Below are 19,907 nucleotides of genomic sequence, written 5' to 3'. Positions count from 1 at the left end.
GTCAACCGTCCGCGTCACATGACCGGAGGAGCGTCACGTCATTGGCTGGGCGTTGGTTCGATTTTGGCCGGGATCGATTGTTTACGCCTGAGTCCCCCGGATGTGAACAGCGAATTTTTTGACAGCGAATTTTGAACATTGAATTTTTGATGGCGAATTTTGAACATTGAATTTTTGATGGCGAATTTTGAACATTGAATTTTTTGATGGTGAATTTTTAACACATTGAATTTTTTTTGACGGCAAATTTTGATGACAGAATTTTTTTGATGGCGAATTTTGAAGACATTGAATTTTTAACTGGTTTTTAGAATTTTGATGAGCTAAATTCAGGCATAAAAAATTCACATACGTAATTTTGATGCAAAAAAATTCAAAGTAAGAAATTCAGCAGCTTTTAAAATTCAGAATCTGATCAGTCTGATTTGCTTCCATATTTCTCTTCATCAGTAACTCATAAACAAATGCTGCATTTCTGACAATGCCATGTGGGGGAATGAGCAGCCTTGGAGAAGGACTGCGCTCTCCGACTGCTTTTCTTGTTCTCTTTTTGATGCCCAAACATCAACCAGTTTCATCTTCTGTTAGAGTCTCCTGACTCCGGTTTCCCATGGGAGTCCCGGCTGCCTGTAATAAATACATCATCGTACAGCTCTTTGAATATGCTGAGCCTCGAACCTCTTTCCATCATGGCTCTCAGGTCCAAATGAATTCATCTTGCATGCAAAATATGCTTCCCAAAATAGATTTTATTTTGGAAATCTAGATTTTGTGTTTTGTAGCCACATCTTTGGTTATAACAAAAAAGAAATGTCACTTGTCACATTTTGCAAACTGATACATAGTTAGATGTTTACATGTACTTGAATCACATGAATGATCCTGTTCAACCGGTAAAGCAATCATACGTCAGGTCCAGACCACAGACCGAAGAGCTGATGTCACTCATAGAAAATATAGAAAAAGAAAAGACGTGAAAGAAAATGGAGAAAATAAAGAAGCATGTAAAAAAAATATGTTCTTTATTCTTTTGGCTTTAAAATTATATTACCATATGAGCGGACAGTAGTCACTTCTTGCATGCGGTTCACTAAAACACTACAAGCGCAATGAGAGATGGCTACTGATTGCTTCATGGTTTCTATCTACAGATATGGGGACCATACATGTGTTTCATCGTGTGTTACAGTGAAGAAAGGAAAATCTGTTCTAGAAAAAATGTAAATCAACTCCAAAGACTGGAAAAATGCACTCATATCTACAGTAAAAATGTTGTTTCGAATCAGTAGAACAGAAGCAACCCGCTGACCCCAGTTGCACACAAAAACGCATTCGCTCACATAAAGAGTTCTCTCTTTCTCACATATATGTACACACACACACACACACACACACACACACACACACACAAAAACACTAACACACACCCTCTCACACACTTACATGTATGACCGCCACACATGGTTTTACATAGCAGTGGGGATAAAAAGTGCTCTTACGTCAAATGTAAGTGTGATGCATACTGTGGGCCCAAATAGCTATATTATTTACAAACCAAACCACGACATGGAAACCACTCGCTTCTTAATTTAAACAACATGGATGGCATACAAACACCTGTGATATTAGACCCTTTAAATGTGATATATTGTCGCATTCTAGCTTGAGAGCAGTTAGAAAGACTGACATTTTCTTTTCAATATATTAAGACATTTTCTTTACAGGAGCTCTGGGAGATGAGGGACGGAGGAGAAAGGGGAGGACAACAGATGCCTGGTGGAGACACTGCAACACAACAGAGGGGGATGAGCAGATCTGAGCATCACCATAAAAGAAGGCTTTTGGGAAATGCGCTGATTTCCTTTGCTGGCAAGAGTTAGACGAGAAGACTGATACCACTCATGTGTCTCTGTGTTAGCTAAATGCTAGGCTAAAGCTAAGGTTGGTAGAAGCGGTGGAGAAATGCTTTGAAAGCTTACAGTGGTCCAAATCTTCTCCTTTGATCACTACCAAAGAGAAATAGTTTTCTGTAAGTAGGGAAGAACATGCTGATGAAGACTTCATTGAGGTGTTTTAAGTATTGGCCGAATGCAATGTGCAATGCTAATGCTGATATTTAGCCATGAGCTAAAATTCATTTACATTGCCAGAACATTGTACAGGAGGTCCTCAGTTTACGGCGTCCTCAACTTACAGCATTTCATTGTTATGTCGGAACTGGTTCAGCAGAACTAGTTTGCGAGCAGAACGGACGAATACATCGTCATGTGGCGCTGTAAGACGACTTTGTTTACATTTGCCGTCACACTGGATTATCCTACATTCGCTAACTTCATTATGGCTCCCAAGCGTAAGTCAGTTTACATTTTTGCCGATATTTTCCTTCCGAGGTGTGTTTCAGTGTGAGCTAATGAATGTTTGCCATTACTGTAGTTGTACAAACATGTAAACTGACTGATATGGTGATGCACTTACCAGCTTTGTTGACATTTTTGCCAGAGTTCCGACTTATGGTGAAAATCGACTAAAAGTACTACGGAAGCGTGGTTAGCTTAGCATAAAGACTAGCATTGGGGAAACAGCTGGCTTGACTCTGTCTAAAGCTCAACAATATCTCGCATCTTTGTTTGGTTTTGCTAGTAGTCTTCATGCTAAGTTAAGCTAACTGCCTTCTAGCACAAGCTTTATATTTAACGGACAGACATGACAGTGAGGTTAATTTTGCCAATGAAATCTTAGCAACAAAATATCAGTTTCTTTAAATGTGTCTCATTCCTTCAGCTTGCATACATTCAGCTTCTCTGTATTTAGAGACTTAGATTTTCTACTGAAACTGTGACGTGGCAGTCCAGGTAGAAGCAAAAAACACATTTCAGCAATCACTGATGGCACACCAGTGAATACAATGTGTTTGTTCATTGCACTTCATTAGTATGTTTGTAATTTCAGCTTTGTATACTTGTTGATCCAAGAGCATTCTGGCACTGACCCTGCATTGTTTCAGATGGTTTTTGTGGTTTCCAGCATTGACTTAGTCTGCCCTTGGTGATTTTACAACAGTGAAAGCAGTGGACACATTCTCACGGTAATGACACAAAAAAGTAGAAAACATTCTTTCTCATTACAAAAGAAACCTTGTAACCCTCCCCCAGCCCCCAAAAAATATAACAAAAGAATGTAGAGTATTTGTTAGGTGATACAGCGATTGTTAAATTCAAGACACTGGATTTATAGTAGTAGCAGCAGCACTAGCTACAGACAACTTAACAGTACACTCAAGTGTGTCAGATAGTAACAACAACCAATAGGAAAATCACAAGCGTTTTGTAGAGAGGCTGTTTCACGTTTCACCCGACGTCTGGCAGTGTCTGCTGGATAATCTGTTTCAATACTCCCCTTTGAGAAGACCCCACATGTTTGATATAACCGCACTTCAGACCTACCTAGCACAGCATTCCTCATCTCCGAGCAATCAGCACACAAGCGTACATCTATTTACCCCCTCTAAAAGCTGTAAACAAATTTCCCTCATGTCTCTGATGCATTTTTTTTGTTCCTTTTAAGGAGTTTATTTCTTTCGGTCTTTCAAGTCTTTCCCTTTGTTTTCTTTTTCCCTATTTTCTTTTTCATATTTGTCCTTGTCCGATTTCGTCACACTGTTGTAAGAAGGTGGAGATGCCGTGGACGGGGTCATGTCTGTTTTGTCCGAGGTGGAGTTCTCATTGAACTTACTGATGACCATGACGTCCTTGTCGGGATCGCGGATGCCTTCCTTCAGCTGCTCCTTGTAGAGGGCGGAGGCCTTCTTCATGGCCAAGCAGATCATGTAGCGGCGGAAGGCTCTCTGGATGATTACGGCCGACATTTCCTCCTGTTTGCGCCGCAGGGTGGTGGTGATGGGCTCATAAGACACTTTCGAGGGATTGGAGGCCATGAAGCGCTCCTCCATCTGTCCGCGTAACACGTCCATCTCGCCGCCTTCGCCCAACACTCGCTTGGTGAAGGCAAACAGGATGTCGAGGCAGTGGATGCGCTCACCACTGACCATTGGCAGGTCCATGGAGATGAGCTGGATCATGTTAGGCTTGGGCATGCGCAGTGGCGGATCGAGGGCATCTGCAAAGTCAGAGAGCTTGCTGTACTCCATAAACTGAGTAGCATCCGGGTCAAAGCGCTCCCACACTTCATAGAACATCTCAAAATCGTCCTCGCTTAGAGGCTCAGCGCTCTCCTCTGTGGCCACGCCGAAGTTCTCCAGGATGACGGCGATGTACATGTTGACCACGATGAGGAAGCAGATGATGATGTAGCTGACAAAGAAAAAGATGCCTACTGATGGGTTGCCGCAGTTGCCTTTGTAATAGTTGCCGGGGTGCTCTATCTGGCTGTCACAGTCAGGCTCCCTCTTGTTCAGTATGGGTGCCAGCAGGCCGTCCCACCCGGCTGACGTCGTAATCTGAAACAAACAGATCATACTGTTCCCAAAGGTCTCGAAATTGAACATGTCGTCGATTCCTGCCTCTCGCTTGACGTAGGCAAAGTTGGACATGCCGAAGATGGCGTAGATGAACATAACCAGGAAGAGGAGGAGGCCGATGTTGAACAGGGCAGGGAGGGACATCATCAAGGCAAAGAGAAGCGTCCGTATGCCCTTGGCACCTTTGATAAGGCGGAGGATGCGGCCAATCCTGGCCAATCGGATCACTCGGAACAGTGTTGGAGACACAAAGTACTTCTCGATAACTTCTGATAAAAACATACCTAGAAAAGCACAAAACATCAGATGAACTCATGTGAAGTGGCTAAAAAGCCACTGCAAAGACAAGAAACCTCAAAACATCTTCTTACCTACAATCGACAGAATCACCACCACAAAGTCAAATATGTTCCAGCCAATAGTGAAGTAATAATGGCGCAGAGAGATCATCTTGAGCATGCACTCTCCAGTGAAGAGCACGATGAAGACCAGGTTGATCCAGTAGAGGATGTTGTCCATGTCTGGCGGCTGGTCGTCCGTCTCCACCATCATGGTCACCATGTTAAGGCAGATGAGGATCATGATCACGATGTCAAAGGCCTGCTTTGTGATGCAGTCGAACACACAGCCTTGAAATGCATTCTAAAAGCAGGACGGGAAAAGCATCAGTTATTTCACTCCTTCACTTGTAGTTCATTAGAAACAACTGACAGAACAGAGCGTGCAGTGTGAGTCTTACTGTTGGACGAGGTATAGGTTTTTGTGGTTTCTTGGAACCCAGCTTCTTCATGGCATTGTAGTACTTCTTCTGTTCTTCTGTCATAAAGATGTCCTGACCTCCAAAGTAAAGGGAACGCATCAGAATTTGGTTATAATCATGTTGTATATTCTTTTTTACAATACAGAAAACAAGGTGAACAAATACATAGCTGAGTTTGGACTAATGCTCTTTAATTAGTAGTCTCAGACCTTTTATTTCTAACAGTATGCTGTAAGACATAGAAGTGTTCACAGAGCATGATGCTTTAAGGATAATTTCATTGACGTGTGTGCTAGTAAACGTTCAATCCAGCCTGTTCCCAGTGAGCTACATGTTAATGAGGCTCACATATCCAGTTTAGCAGTTCAGGATGTCAGGTCTAGTTTAGTCCCCTATAAACCCCTACAAGTTCTGGTTTCCAAGCCACTCTTCTGTTGCTAAATGATGCAATGCAAATGATTTAAAGAATCTTATATACAGGAAATCCTCGATTTACAACGTCCTCGACTTACGGCGCTATGTCGTTGCGTCGGAACTGGTTCAGTGGAACTAGTTGGCGAGTGGAGCGGATGAATACATCGTCATGCAGCGCTGTAAGATGACTTTGTTTGCATTTGCCGCCACATTGGATTATGCTGCATTCGCTATCTTTATTATGGCTCCCAAGCATAAGTCAGACTTGTAGTTTACATGTTTGCTGGTATTTTCCCACCGAGGTGTGTTTCATTGTGAGCTAATGACTGGTTGTCGTTACTGTAGTTGTACAAATATGTAAACTGATCGATATGGTGATGCACGTAACAACTTTGTTTACATTTTCACCGGAGTTCCAACTTATGGCGAAAATCGACTTACATCACGCTGTAGAAACAGAACTCTGCTGTAAGTCAAGGATCCCCTGTACTGTCAAAGTGTGACAACACTATGTTGTCCTTTTACTGAAGAGATTATTTGTGTTTGGTGATAGCTCCTATAACCTACACTGTACCCTTCATGATAGGACACTAAATTAAATGACTCCGTCTCTTTTGGCATTTCTGGCTCATTATGATAAGATTTGCCATGTGTCCGTGTGTTTTTCTTTTGGGTCTATCTATGTACAATCAATAGACCATTCTGCTGACATAAAGCACTCACCAGACCATGCATGACAGCAGTAAGAGCTCTTTGTACAGGACACATCACGTGATCGCGAGTCAACAGAAAATAATTACACCTGCACACCTGGAATGCCCTCCTCCCCTGTTGTTTGCACTAAACTGTAATGAAATGATGTGGGTTTGCCCTTTTGTGTGTATTTTTGCCTCCTTTTATGTATTCTTCAATGGGTGGGGAGGCAGTCGAAGGGCAGGAATTGTTTTCTTTTCTGTACCAAAAAAGAAACGGCATGCACAATATTCAACCCCTATGCTCTCAATATTCAAAGAGACAAACTCCCCTCTTAGTATCATACACAAGACTCACATCATGCTCTCAGTGCTGCTCACTGAGTGTGTGATGTGTCTGGAGGGAGGACTGGTGTCAACACCAAACAACCATCTGTGTGATGCTGTTGGCGGTGGGGCTGCTGACACTGAGTCTCAGTCAGTCAGTCGAGTCAGACCTGGCAGCAAATGCAGCGCTAGGCGAGCCCCCTCCCCCATCCCTCTCTTGGGCGTTGCCAATCCTGCATGTTAGGGCTTGGTTGAACGAAGGGCACATTACCAGAATACATGGCCGTGACGCTGCATCTGTGTGTGTGTGTGTGTGTGTGTGTGTGTGTGTGTGTGCGTGTGTGTGTGTGTGTGCAGCCAGGGTGTTTCTCAGTGAATCATGCAGTAATCTTTGGCAGCAGCAGCTCCTCACCGTGCTGCTGATAACCATTATTCTTACGTGTTTGTTTTTAACACAACTGTGGGCTAAATCTGTGCTTCAGCTGCTTGGTGCCCAGGTTTTACATGGTTTGGCACAGGGTGACTTGGACTGGAACCTGCCGGTGTTCCGTTTCAGACAGACAGACAGACAGACATAAGTCGATTGTCACATAACTCCGCCATTCCTATTAATGATTATACTAACAGGGAGTTTCACTACATTAAACATTAAACATCAGTGAAACTCCATCTTTAGAAAGCCGCCGTCACTTAAACTTAAAAATAACCTCTACAGCTACTTTTCTTTATCTTGTCCAACCAGGTGTGTCCTGATGACCCCAAGGCTGGTGAACTTGAACCAGTCTTCCTGTCTTCTGTTTATGGCCAGCTATCTAACAAAGCCTAAAAATACTTCCAAAATGAAACTCAGGAACTCGTCTGGCAAGACTAGACTTCAGTACAAGGGCAGAGAACCATATTACCAAAAACCATTAAACTGAATTAAATTAGGATGGAAGCTTCTGAGGCATAAACTTAATTTTACCCCAAATGTGTTTTACAGTCAGTCAATTTCCCAAACTGATTTAGACAGAAAAGACTTAAGCAAAGATGTGTAATTACTGACACACAAACGAAGGCCATCTGCATATAACACTACTGTCCACAATGAGGGAGCAGTTATGAAAAACTGCCCTGTTATGTCCCTAGCAGAGGAGTTAAAGACCTGGACTGTACTCAATTGTGGGAATACACAACAACAAGCAGCAGTTTTATCCAAGAAATACATGCATCTAAACCGGAAGATCTGAGCCTCATTTGGATGATGTGTATGCTGATGACACACAGCTGTACGTCCCCCTTAAATCTGGAAATTTTGAGTTCTAAATTGCCTTTCAGACTTCAAGAGCTGGATGTCGCAGAGCTTTTTATAAGAGTTATTTTTTGTTCAGCGTGCATAGTGGCTATTATTAGTATACCATAGTTTTTAGGCACAAAATTAAGTAGTGCACTACATGCTCGAAACCTACTTGGAATTTGTGAACAGTATAAATTTGGGAGATGGCTAATAATATATTATGACTAGTAGAGTCTCTAGTCTGCTTAGTTAATGAATCTGGCTGTGTAGGTTAACCATTTTTCATGAAATGTGACACAATGCACACCCTAAGCTATAATGACTGAAAACAGCATTTTATAAATAATATACTAACCGAATCAGCAGTAAGAAGAGACAAGGAAACTAATACAAAAGGGCAATAATTCACAATTCGATTCCACTTATTTGCGTATACGATACCATTCCAGACAATTTCATGTTTTCCATGAAAACTCCCACCTTTATCCATGTGCTAACATAACTGCACAAGGGTTTTCTAATCATCAATGAGCCTTTCAACACCATTAGCTAACACAATGTAGCATTAGAACACAGGAGTGATGGTTGCTGGAAATGTTCCTCTGTACCCCTATGGAGATATTCCATTAAACATTTCCAGCTAGAATAATCATTTACCACATCAACAATGTCTAGATTGGATTTATGATTCATTTAATGTTATCTTCATTTTTAAAAAACTGCTTTTCTTTCACAAACAAGGACATTGCAAAGTGACCCTAAACTTTTGAACAGTATGTCAGGTATATTATCTAATAGAAATTGTTAATAAATGCAACTTATCTTTTTCTTCTGCTGGTTGAAGTTGTCGATGATGACACCAATGAACAGGTTGAGGGTGAAGAAGGAGCCAAAGATGATGAAGATGACAAAGTAGAGGTACATGTATAGGTTAACTTCATATTCAGGCTGGTCCTCCACCTGGAACAAGCAAGACAGAAAAATATCACCAATATTACTGGCTTTCATATCAATCCTTTGATAAAGAAATCAAAAAAGCTAAGTGCATTAATGCTTTATGCAAATCAATCTGTCAAGCATCAAGAGACTTACATTTCGAGAGTCCACTGCTGCATACATGATGTCCATCCAACCCTTAAAAGTTGCCTGACAGCAGATGAGAGAGGAGTCAATGTTTATTATGCATTATAGTATATTATACTATATTAGAGTAGTGCTTTTATCTGTAGGTTTACTTCCTCGGTGATTCCTAAAAGGTGTTGTGAAGGTTCCTGATAAATACTGGCCTTGAAAGCATTTCTTGATGATATAATTGTGGCGTAAACTGATTTGTTTTGATTTTAACATCTTTATTTTTTGTTGCCTGTTGACTACTCTCATTTTATAAGAGGGTTGATCAAAAAGTTCAGAGACTAGGAAAATCACAGACTGTACATAATTTAAATCTGGCCGACATCCTCATCAAAGCAGTCTCCCTGTGCAGTAATCAGCGCCCCCAGCGCTTTGTAATGCTAGCACCGCTCTGTGGAAGTACCCATTATGTAAGCTTGTCAAGCACCATCTGCAGTAAGGCCCGAAATCTTCTAAACTGTGTCAAGATGGCAACCCATCAAGTTGAATTTCATCTTAGAGGAGAGGAAGAGCGTTGGGGAGCAATGACTGCATTACTGTGGCTAAAACACCCTGTGTAATTATCGTGCACACACATCATGTCACAGTTTAGTTCGTTTGCAGCAAATTTTCTTTCTCAAACATTTAAGGATATGATGACAAAATTCTGCCTGGACAGTCTGACCCCTGGAGGCTAAATTCATGGTGCACAACTGACGTTCTTTATCCGTTCTTATAGATGGCGAGCTGTTATACCGAGAAAACTAGGATGTCCCATCAAGTTTTTTGTCCCCAAATCCTATCCGAGTCGTTTATTATTTAGAATCTGTCGATATGCAAGGTCATTTTACTAGATAAGGCACATTTCAAGTAGTCCTTTTCCTGTCGTCTCCTCGATTTCAATTCAAGTTCAATTTCAGCAACATTCAGCCTCAGTTTATCATTTTCCACATTACAACTTCTAGATCACAGAGTGTCTACAAATGAACACAACATTTAGTAACAGCTATCTGGAAGTGATGATATAGTATTATACTTGATGATCAAAACAACAAAAGTCAGACAAAAAAACGACAAAAACAAGACAAAATATTACAAAAATAAGACGCAAAATGACAAAAGAATAACAAGCAATCTGGTGTTTTACTTTCTGATCAAGGTCCAGAAATTATTTTACATTTCTAGTTTTACATATTTACAATCTGCAGTTAATATCTTCTCTCTGACACTTTACAAAGTCATCCCGTGGGCCGGATTGGACCCTCTGGCGGCTCGGTCTTGGCCCATGGGCCACATGTTTAACAGGCCTGACCTAGAGGGTCTGCCGGCCTACTAATCTCCGACTAAGCTTTTTCCCGCACCGCTTCATCTCAGTCATCACCAACACAAGGATCCTTTGCATCCAATAAACAATCAAGCTTCAAATCAATGGTGTGGTCCTTGCTAGCGGAACCAAGCCAGTATTTGGATTTTTACCTCAGCCTGGACCTGTCCAGGTGTCCCCTGTTTTCGCCTTAACCCTCATGTTGTCCTGCGGGTCAAATTCACCCGTTTTAAAGTTTGAAAATGTGGGAAATAAATATATTTTCACAGTGAAAACTTCCACATTTTCAACTTTTTTGGGAAATTTTTGAACATTTTTTTGGTGGGGAAAAAGAAATGTTAAAAAAAAAAAAATTTCTTTAAGAACATTCAGGAAAAAAATCAACCAAAATCCAGCGAAATTTGCTGGACTTTGGTTGATTTTTTTGTGAATGTTCTTAAAGAAAATATTAGAACTTTTACCGATATATATGGAATCACTTTAGATATTTTTAGAATTTTTTTGGAAGATTTTTATTAATTTTTTCAAAATATTTAGTTTTTATTTTTAATTTTTTTTCCTTGCCAAATTTGGGGATTTAAAAAAAATAAATAAAACTTTTAAGGGAAACTTTTAAGGAATTACTGGAATTTTCTTCCTGAAGGTTTTGCAAATTTTCAGAAATTTCGTGAATTTTTTTGCTGAATTTTTGGGGGTTTTTTTCAGACAGGAAACAATATTTTTTGGTGCCTGTAAATGAATGCAACAGGAGGGTTAAATCAGCTGAGATAGACTCCAGCTCCTCCATAACCCTAATGAAGATTAAGCGGTGTATAGATGATGGAAGACTTCAGCCTGGTCCCTGTGTTTCGTTTGCCTACTTGGTTCTTTGTAACTTTGAACATACTCTTTGAAATAAAGCTCTTATTTTTGTGCCTCAAAGTCTTGAGTCATGCTTCTGAGTCCTCGTCTCAACACTGATAATATGTTTTTGTCTCTAGGATGCCTCCTGAGTCACCGAGACAAAACTCACCACTTGCAGCAGAGCCAGATATCCGGCCCCAACGTTGTCAAAGTTGATCTTGACGTTCTTCCAGCGGGCGCTCTCGTTCTTCAAGTTCAAGCAGTCGGACTTGTTGTTGACGACGCTGATGGGGAAGATCTCGTCCGTGGTGGTGTTGACGCAGTAGTAGTACTTCCCAGCGAACAGGTTGACCCCCATGATGCTGAAGATGAGCCAGAAGATGAGGCACACCAGCAGCACGTTCATAATGGAAGGAATGGCTCCCAGGAGTGCATTCACCACAACCTGGAGAGGTCAAAGCACAAAGACAACCTCAGCACTCTCCTGTCACTCAAGGTCAAGAGGTCGGCACTTATCAAATTAGAAAGGCTGTTTGATTTTGGATAAGTGGCCATTACAATCATCTAATCACTTAACTGCACTTATATAGGACACCTGATCTGATTGAGCCATAAATCTGAGGCTTTCAGAGCAAAAACCAAAACTGAATTCAATAATAGCAGTGATCCTACGATAGTCAAAGCTGTATTTACTATCTAACGTCTGCACACATAAAGCTCCTAACACCATACATATCTACAGAGAGAAATTTAACAACATGACAGTTGGAAAGAAGAAGGTGGATAGGCGAAAAAGGCTAACATCTGATAGGTAAAAAAGCAAAACAGAAAAAAACCTTAGAGAGGCAGGATGAAGTCACAACATTTTGTTTGACTGTAAATGAAAAAGACACACAACAAAGAAAAAAATTACAGGTCAAAGGCACCACACAAGCAACGTCAGAAAACAACAGCTGAATATAGTTATCCATTGACACAATGTGAAGAAAGTCATGCAGATAGAAGAACTACAGTGTTGAATTGCGAGGACGAGATCATTCTACTCATGTAATTAGCATGCAGGCTCCACAACCAGTTAAAACTATTTAACAACATTTTTTTCTATAAAAATATGCCACAACAGACTGAATATAAAGTGTGTTATTTTCCCTTTAGCACCAATAAGCAGAGGACAAGCAAACGCTGAGAAATTGTCTCTATAGTTTCAGAAACTAATAAAAAAATTGATAAAAATGCACATTTTATTAAAATAAAGTCACAGGCTCACTGAAAACAAATGTTAAAGGCTAGCATTACAGATTAATATAATAAAAAATCTGTTTAACATAAACATAACTACTTTATTCTGAAGAGTCAGATGAAAAGATCGATACCACTCTCATACTCCTACCTGAATGTGAAGCTAAAGCTAAGTTTCCCCTTTTTGTTGGGCCTGAAGGGAAACAACAGGCCTGACTCAGTTTTAATTTTTAAAATAGAAACTATATGGGCCTACCAACACTTCCAAAGTTCACTAAAGCACACGTTATATCTTGTTTGTCCAGAGCAGGACGAGCTGTTTCCCAATCTATCTAAGTCGTAGGCAAAACTAGCCACCTACACCACACTGCACTTAGTGCACAGAGATGAGAGTGGTATCTACACCACCGTTCAAAAGTTTGGGGTCACCCAGATATTCCATGTTTTCCAGTAAAACTCCCACTTTTATCCATGTGCTAACATAACTGCACAAGGGTTTTCTAATCATCAATGAGCCTTTCAACACCATTAGCTAACATAATGTAGCATTAGAACACAGGAGTGATGGTTGCTGGAAATGTTCCTCTGTACCTCTATGGAGATATTCCATTAAACATTTGCTGGTAGAATAGTCATTTACCGCATTAACAATTAGGGATATCCGACATTATCGGCCCAATATTGGCATAAAAATGTAATGTTGGTCAATATCGCTGAAAATTGCTAAAATAATGCCTGGATTTTGCCGGCTTTTACCGGACTCATAGAGGGAGGGAGAGTGTGAACTGTTGTTTGAGACAATTATAATAAATACATATGGCATAAATATGGCATTTTCTCCATAACTTAAGCTGAAATAGTTTTCTTATTTTGCACAGACAATGTTTACATTTGCATCTGAGAATGTATCCAATGGGGCATCACAATAAAATTAGGCATGATGTGTTAATTCCACGACAGGAGATATGTGATGTCACCAAAAATTAGCTAAAGAGCCCACAGATATCGGTATCGGTTGATATCGGAATCCTAAATTCAGAGTTGGACAATATCAGCATATCGGTTATTAGAAAAAAAGCCAATATCGGACATACCTATTAACAATGTCTAGACTGTATTTCCAAGTAATTTAATGCTATCTTCATTGAAAAAACTGCTTTTCTTTAAAAAAAAAATTACATTTCTCAGTCACCCCAAGCTTTTGAGCAGTACTGTATCTTCTAAAAAGTCTGAACAGTTTTACTTTTTCAAATGAAACCTAAACTGTTGAAGATGGTTTGCCCACAAATAATCATAATACAAAAGTGTTTTTGTGTCGCAGTAACTCCTCCTCATGCCCTTACCCTCATGCCCTCAAACCGAGACAGGGCCCTCAGGGGCCGCAGAGCTCGCAGTGTCCTCAGAGACTTGATGGCAGTGAGCTCAGAGTAGCCCAGAGCGTTGGCTATGAGGCTGACTAAGGACACCTGGGAGAATGTCAGAGACAAGCAGGGTGAGGGGTGAGTTCAGTTAATTAGACATTAATGATCAGTCTGCACAGAATTAAAGAGATAATGAAGTATTAAAACTGTTTAACCCTCCTGTTGTCCTCATTTATGGGCACCAAAAAATATTGTTTCCTTGTCTGAAAAAAATCCAAAAATTCAGCAAAAAAATCCCCAAATTTCTGAAAATTTGCAAAATCTTAAGGAAGAAAATTTCAACAATTCCTTAAAAGTTTCCCTTAAAAGTCTTATTTTAAAAAATCCCCCAAATTTGGCAAGAACATTCTTGTAAATATTTTCAAAACATGAGTAAAAATCTTCAAAAAAATCCTAAAAATATCTAAAGTGATTCCATATATATCAGTAAAACTTCTAATATTTTCTTTAAGAACATTCACATAAAAATCAACCAAAATCCAGCGAAATTCGCTGGATTTTGGTTGATTTTTTGTGAATGTTCTTAAGAAACATTTTTAACATTTTTTTTCCACCAAAAAATGTTCAAAGATTTCCCAAAAATGTTAAAAATGTGGACATCAGAAGTTTCACTGTGAAAATATTTTTTTTCCACATTTTCAAACTTTAAAACGGGTTAATTTGACTTGCAGGACGACACAAGGGTTAAACTTATTTTCTGGGTTTTTTTTGTAAAATTCAACTCAAAACAAGATAATTTCAAGATTTTTTGACTTAACAAGATATTTAAGATGCATTATCTTAAAACAAGTCCCTCCATCTGCTGAAATGTCTCTTGTTAAGTGAATTTATCTTAAATAAATTAATAAAGTGGGATGAGACATTTTGACTAAAAATAAGACAAACAGACTTGGTAAGATTTTCAGTTTTTGCAGTGTAAAATTAGCTTTGCATAAAGAAGGAGGGATAGGGGCTCAACAGGCTGAGCTGGCGACCAATGAACCATTTGATTTTTGATTTTTTGGGGGGATTTTTGAATGTTTATTTTGAACATTTCAACATAAAAAGAAAAAAACAATAAAAGACAATTAAAAAGTTGTTCAGAAAGGAGTGGGAAGAAGTCGAACCTTATCTAATCCCATCCCTTCTCCTTACACAACAATTGTAAATCTATTGTTCTTCAAAAAATGTATAAACAATAATAATAGTTAACATGATTCAGAATAAATATACACTAATATGTCCATTTACATTTATATAAAAGAACAAAGACAACAGAAAGAAAAGAGCCAACTAATTCATCCCTGTATTCTGTGAAAACATTCTCTTTGTATTTAGTTTTAACCTGCTGTGTGTTTGGACGTTGTTTTATCTCCTCACCCAGACTGTTCCACAGTTTTACCCCACAGAATGAAAGACAATCTTTTTCTGTTCGTCCGGATTTTGTTTATTTTGAAATTGTATTTTCCTCTTAACGCTCTCTTAATGTTCCACTTCTCGATCCCTAAACAATCTCTCTATATTTTGTGGCAAAACGTTATTTTTTAGCTTTGTACATAATTTGTGCGGCTTGGAATTTCACCATATCTGTAAATTTTAATCATTTTGATCATGAACTATAGTAGCCGATGCAGCAGTCATGAGTTTGAATCCAACCCACGGCCATTTGCTGCACTTCTTTCCCCACTCTCCTCCCCACGCTTCCTGTCTCTCTCCACCGTCGTCTGTAATAAAGGCTAAAAAGGAAGAAGAATCGGCTAACTTTGTTCTTTCCAGAGCTCAAAAAACACACGAGCACTCGAGCTTTGCTGTTTCTCCGCGCTCCACAGAGATGCAATCTTCTCATCAAGCACCAGATTGGAAGCTTTATTTGAATAATTATCTCCTCGGCATACATACGTCTACGATGAGGAAGTCGAGCCAGCACCAGGCGTTGGTGAAGTACTTGACGAAGCCGTATGCTACCCACTTCAGCAGCATTTCCAGAATGAAGATGTAAGTGAAAACCTTGTCTGCGTACTCCAGCATTGTTTTGATGGTACGCCGCTGCTCGATATAAATGTCCTCAAAAGCCTGTAGAATGAAATGATTAACAAAGTCTGCTGGTGGAAACAATGAGGTGTAATTCATACGATAATTACACAGCAGCATCAAGCTTCTTCAGATGAACAGAAAACAGGTCACCTAAAGGGAACCCAGATGAGAGGACCAGGAGAACAGAAGATATGTTGGTCAAAAAGTTCTTATAATGAAGTCAAACAGCCACTTACCAGCGCTCCACTGCTGAGCAAGATCATAAATATGATGAAGGACTCAAACCAGTTGTGTTCCACGATGACAAAGCAGGTTTTCCTGAGAGTCCACCAGCTCTTATACTTGCCTCCCTCCTCATTGATCTGGCAGCACTGGAACCTGCGAACACAGCCTATAGGGAGAGCATGGAGAAAGAAGAGCATAGACGAATGAATGGAACTGGTATTAAAACTGTTCTACATTCTTCACTGTCCAATTAGTTGGGGTCACATTAACCCTCCTGTTGTCCTCATTTATGGGCACCAAAAATTATTGTTTCCTTGTCTGAAAAAAATCCAAAAATTCAGCAAAAAAATGCCCAAATTTCTGAAAATTTGCAAAACCTTCAGGAAGAAAATTCCAATAATCCCTTAAAAGTTTCCCTTAAAAATTTTACTTTAAAAAAAATCCCCTCAAATTTGGCAAGAAAACTCTTGTAAATATTTTCAAAAAATGAGTAAAAATCTTCCAAAAAATCCTAAAAATACATAAAGTGATTCCATATATATCAGTAAAACTTCTAATATTTTCTTTAAGAACATTCACATAAAAATCAACCAAAATCCAGTGAATTTCACTGGATTTTGGTTGATTTGTTTGTAAATGTTTTTAAGAAACATTTTTAACATTTCTTTTTTCCACCAAAACATGTTCAAAGATTTCCCGAAAATGTTGAAAATGTGGACATCAGAAGTTTCATTTTGAAAATATGTATTTTTTCCACATTTTCAAACTTTAAAACGGGTCAGTTTGACCTGCAGGACGACGCCAGGGTTAAGACAAAGGATCTTAAATGTCTTGTTAAGTCAAACAATATTATTTTTGAAAGAAAAGCAGTTTTTTTCAATGAAGATAACATAAAATGAATGATAAATCCAGTGTAGACATTGTTAATGTGATAAATGACTATTGTAGCTGGAAATGTTTCATGGAATATCTCCATAGAGGTACATTGGAACATTTCCAGCAAGCATCACTCCTGTGTTCTAATGCTACATTGTGTTAGCTAATGCTGTTGAAAGGCTCATTGATGATTAGAAAACCCTTGTGCAGTTATGTTAGCACATGGATAAAAGTGTAACTGCATGTCCTCAGTTTTCATATTCTGTTTTTGTAGCCATGATGAGGTATTTTCAGATTTTGAATAGCACTGGAGGTGTGTCAGATAAAAGTCAGGTTACATTAGAAACCCAGGGAATCCCACAGATTACTGTTTTTGTCAGTCCCACTGAGCATTTCTATTCACTGTCACTCAGTTGTGAGCAGAACAGACTGGTGTTAAGCACGAGCAGTTAGTGCGATTTATTCCTCGTCTTGAAATGTGCTCTGAAAGCGCTTCGTCTTCCACCTTTCCGGCTCTGGCCCACTTTCCCCACTACCCATCATCCTCCCTGCCTATCAGCCCTGCATCTCTCTCACCCTCTGTGAAGCAGGCCTCTGGGTCCAGCGACTCCTCTGGCTCCAGCTCCACCGAATCAACCCCGTCTCCTGGGGGGCGAATATCAACTGTGCTCCCCTCCGACGAGCTCAGAGGCTTTGGCTCTACATCGAGCTTCTGCGAGGAAGACGAGAGGACAAAGTTACGCTGCGCGGCCTGGAAGTGCAGAGCTTCAGTGGTTATAGGAGCCAACCTTCTGAGCTGGTTATCACTGTGACTCTCCATTCACATGTACTCCAGTGCCACAGCTATAAACCGTAGTGTGGAGACTCGGCACTGTAATAGCTCACAGAGTTGGGCTCTTTAAAGTCATAGTATCATCATCATCATCATCATCATCACATGCAGCATCGATCAAATGTACCTACAGGCTTCGGTATTAGTTTTATCTGATGGCTCAAATCAGATCAGTGGCATGGGGAGATTGGAAAATGCACTGTGGGTACGTTTGATGTGACCTCAGTTCGAGGAAGAGTGCATGCAGTATTCCAGTGCATTATCAATCCAAGCCTGAAATAGTACCAAGCAGAACGTGTGCTCAGGTATTTTCATGTCCACTGAAAAACCACTAAAATCACTTCCTCTATGATTTATCCCGTTTCCAAATATTTCCTTGTGTGAAAAATTCTCCCCCCACCCTCAGGCCTGTAACCCGCCCCCAGTAGGACTCGGCATTTTCATCAGTGACATGAAAACACGATTTCCATTCCTTGAAAGCAGTGTACAAGCTTCTTCTGTTTGTGTTGAAGTAGACGGAGAACCACATTAGCTTACCAGCAAAAACCAGTACTGTGCACTGTTTATAAGACAGCATGTGGTCTGGCATTTTAGTTCCCATTTGTTAAACATGTTGAAATAGCACCCGGCATACCCAGAGAGCATACAGGACTAAGTGTGCTACACAATCATCTTTGTCCTTCTCAGCGATATACAGGAGGTCCTCGACTTATGGCAGAGTTCCGTTCCTACAGACTGATGTGAGTCGATTATCGCCTTAAGTCAGAACTACAGAGAAAATGTAAACAAATCCGTTACACGCATCAAGATATCGATCAGTTCTTCATAAAAGTCATGAATACCAACGACTTTCATGCATGTATGAATCATTTTACTAGAAGATAACAGAATATGTTGCACTGTTTTTACAACTTGATCTAATAATGCTGATGTTCGTCGGTGTTTCTTCCTGTTTTGAGCGTTTTATTAAATCTAATTTCACTTCTATGGTGTGTCGCCCTGAAGGCCAAATTATCGATGTACTTTTATTTTGAAAAAGCCTTTATTTTGAAGTTGTCTGTTGACAGTTGCCACTTCCTGACTGCTATTGTAGCGTGCTTTTCTGGATGCACGGATCTCTATTTTGTAAACACCACAGAGGCAATGTCGTATTAATTTCAGTTTTGAACTTCCTGGTTAAGTTGACATGATTTTTATAAAACATGTATTTATGTTGTTTTATTCTGTTTTGTTGCAGTTTTCACTCTGTTTGTAATGTGTATCAAGAGCCACAATAAAGAAGTCCAGTTTGCTACGACTCACGATTCATTTTGCAAGCAGGAGTTTAACTAGTAGGACAGCTGCAGCTTTTACCATCACCAATAACCAATTCAAACTGAGCATTTCACTTGAATCAGACACTTTAAAGCAGACGCACCTCATTGCACTATCACACTTATACACTTTTAAAAAATACTTGGTTCTATTTACTCATATATACAGGGTGGGCCATAAGTTTCCATACATAGGAAAATGTATAATATAGTTTTTTTTAATGTTTCTGATACCCTAGATGATGCGTTTGACACTATCTTTGGGGAGACTTGAAGGCCATGGTGAAGATATGAGACATAAATCATCTCAAGGAACGTATCACCAACACCATTACAAGCAGAACTTCAACTGTGCTAATGCAAGTTCATCGGCAGTGGAAAAACACAGATTAACTCTCCTGTTGTCCTCATTTACGAGCACCAAAAAATATTGTTTCCTTGTCTGAAAAAATCCCAAAATTCAGCAAAAAAATTCCCCAAATTTCAGAAAATTTGCAAGACCTTCAGGAAGAAAACTCCAATAATTCCTTCAAAGTTTCACTTAAAAGTTTTATTTTAAAAAAAATCCCCCAAATTTGGCAAGAAATTTTTTGTAAATATTTTCGAAAAATTAGTAATTATCTTCCAAAAAAATCCTAAAAATATCTAAAGTGATTACATATATATCAGTAAAACGAAATTCGCTGGATTTTGGTTGATTTTTTTGTGAATGTTCTTAAGAAACATTTTACATTTCTTTTTTCCCACCAAAAAAAGTTCAAAAAT

General features: G+C 39.5%; 1 protein-coding gene across 4 annotated transcripts in view; it reads right to left on the bottom strand.

Moving 5' to 3' along the window:
* Positions 1–729: 729 nt before the first annotated feature.
* Positions 730–19,907, bottom strand: part of scn1lab (sodium channel, voltage-gated, type I like, alpha b) — a 62,862-nt gene continuing 43,684 nt past the window's right edge. For all 4 annotated transcript variants that reach the window (XM_055008177.1, XM_055008179.1, XM_055008176.1 and 1 more), the window contains exons 18-27: positions 17,574–17,709; positions 16,133–16,287; positions 15,762–15,935; positions 13,806–13,928; positions 11,393–11,668; positions 9,039–9,092; positions 8,769–8,906; positions 5,217–5,321; positions 4,849–5,119; positions 730–4,761 (exon numbers count right to left, since the gene is read on the bottom strand). In XM_055008177.1, coding sequence (XP_054864152.1) covers positions 3,569–4,761; positions 4,849–5,119; positions 5,217–5,321; positions 8,769–8,906; positions 9,039–9,092; positions 11,393–11,668; positions 13,806–13,928; positions 15,762–15,935; positions 16,133–16,287; positions 17,574–17,709 — 2,625 coding nt within the window. In that variant the 3' untranslated portion in view covers positions 730–3,568. The remainder of the gene's footprint in view (positions 4,762–4,848; positions 5,120–5,216; positions 5,322–8,768; positions 8,907–9,038; positions 9,093–11,392; positions 11,669–13,805; positions 13,929–15,761; positions 15,936–16,132; positions 16,288–17,573; positions 17,710–19,907) is intronic.

The sequence above is a fragment of the Amphiprion ocellaris genome, chromosome 24 (assembly GCF_022539595.1).
Source record: "Amphiprion ocellaris isolate individual 3 ecotype Okinawa chromosome 24, ASM2253959v1, whole genome shotgun sequence".
Classification (NCBI taxonomy): Eukaryota; Metazoa; Chordata; class Actinopteri; family Pomacentridae; genus Amphiprion; species Amphiprion ocellaris.
Note: the sequence above shows the minus strand (reverse complement) of the source record. Positions and strands in the feature narration are given on the sequence as shown.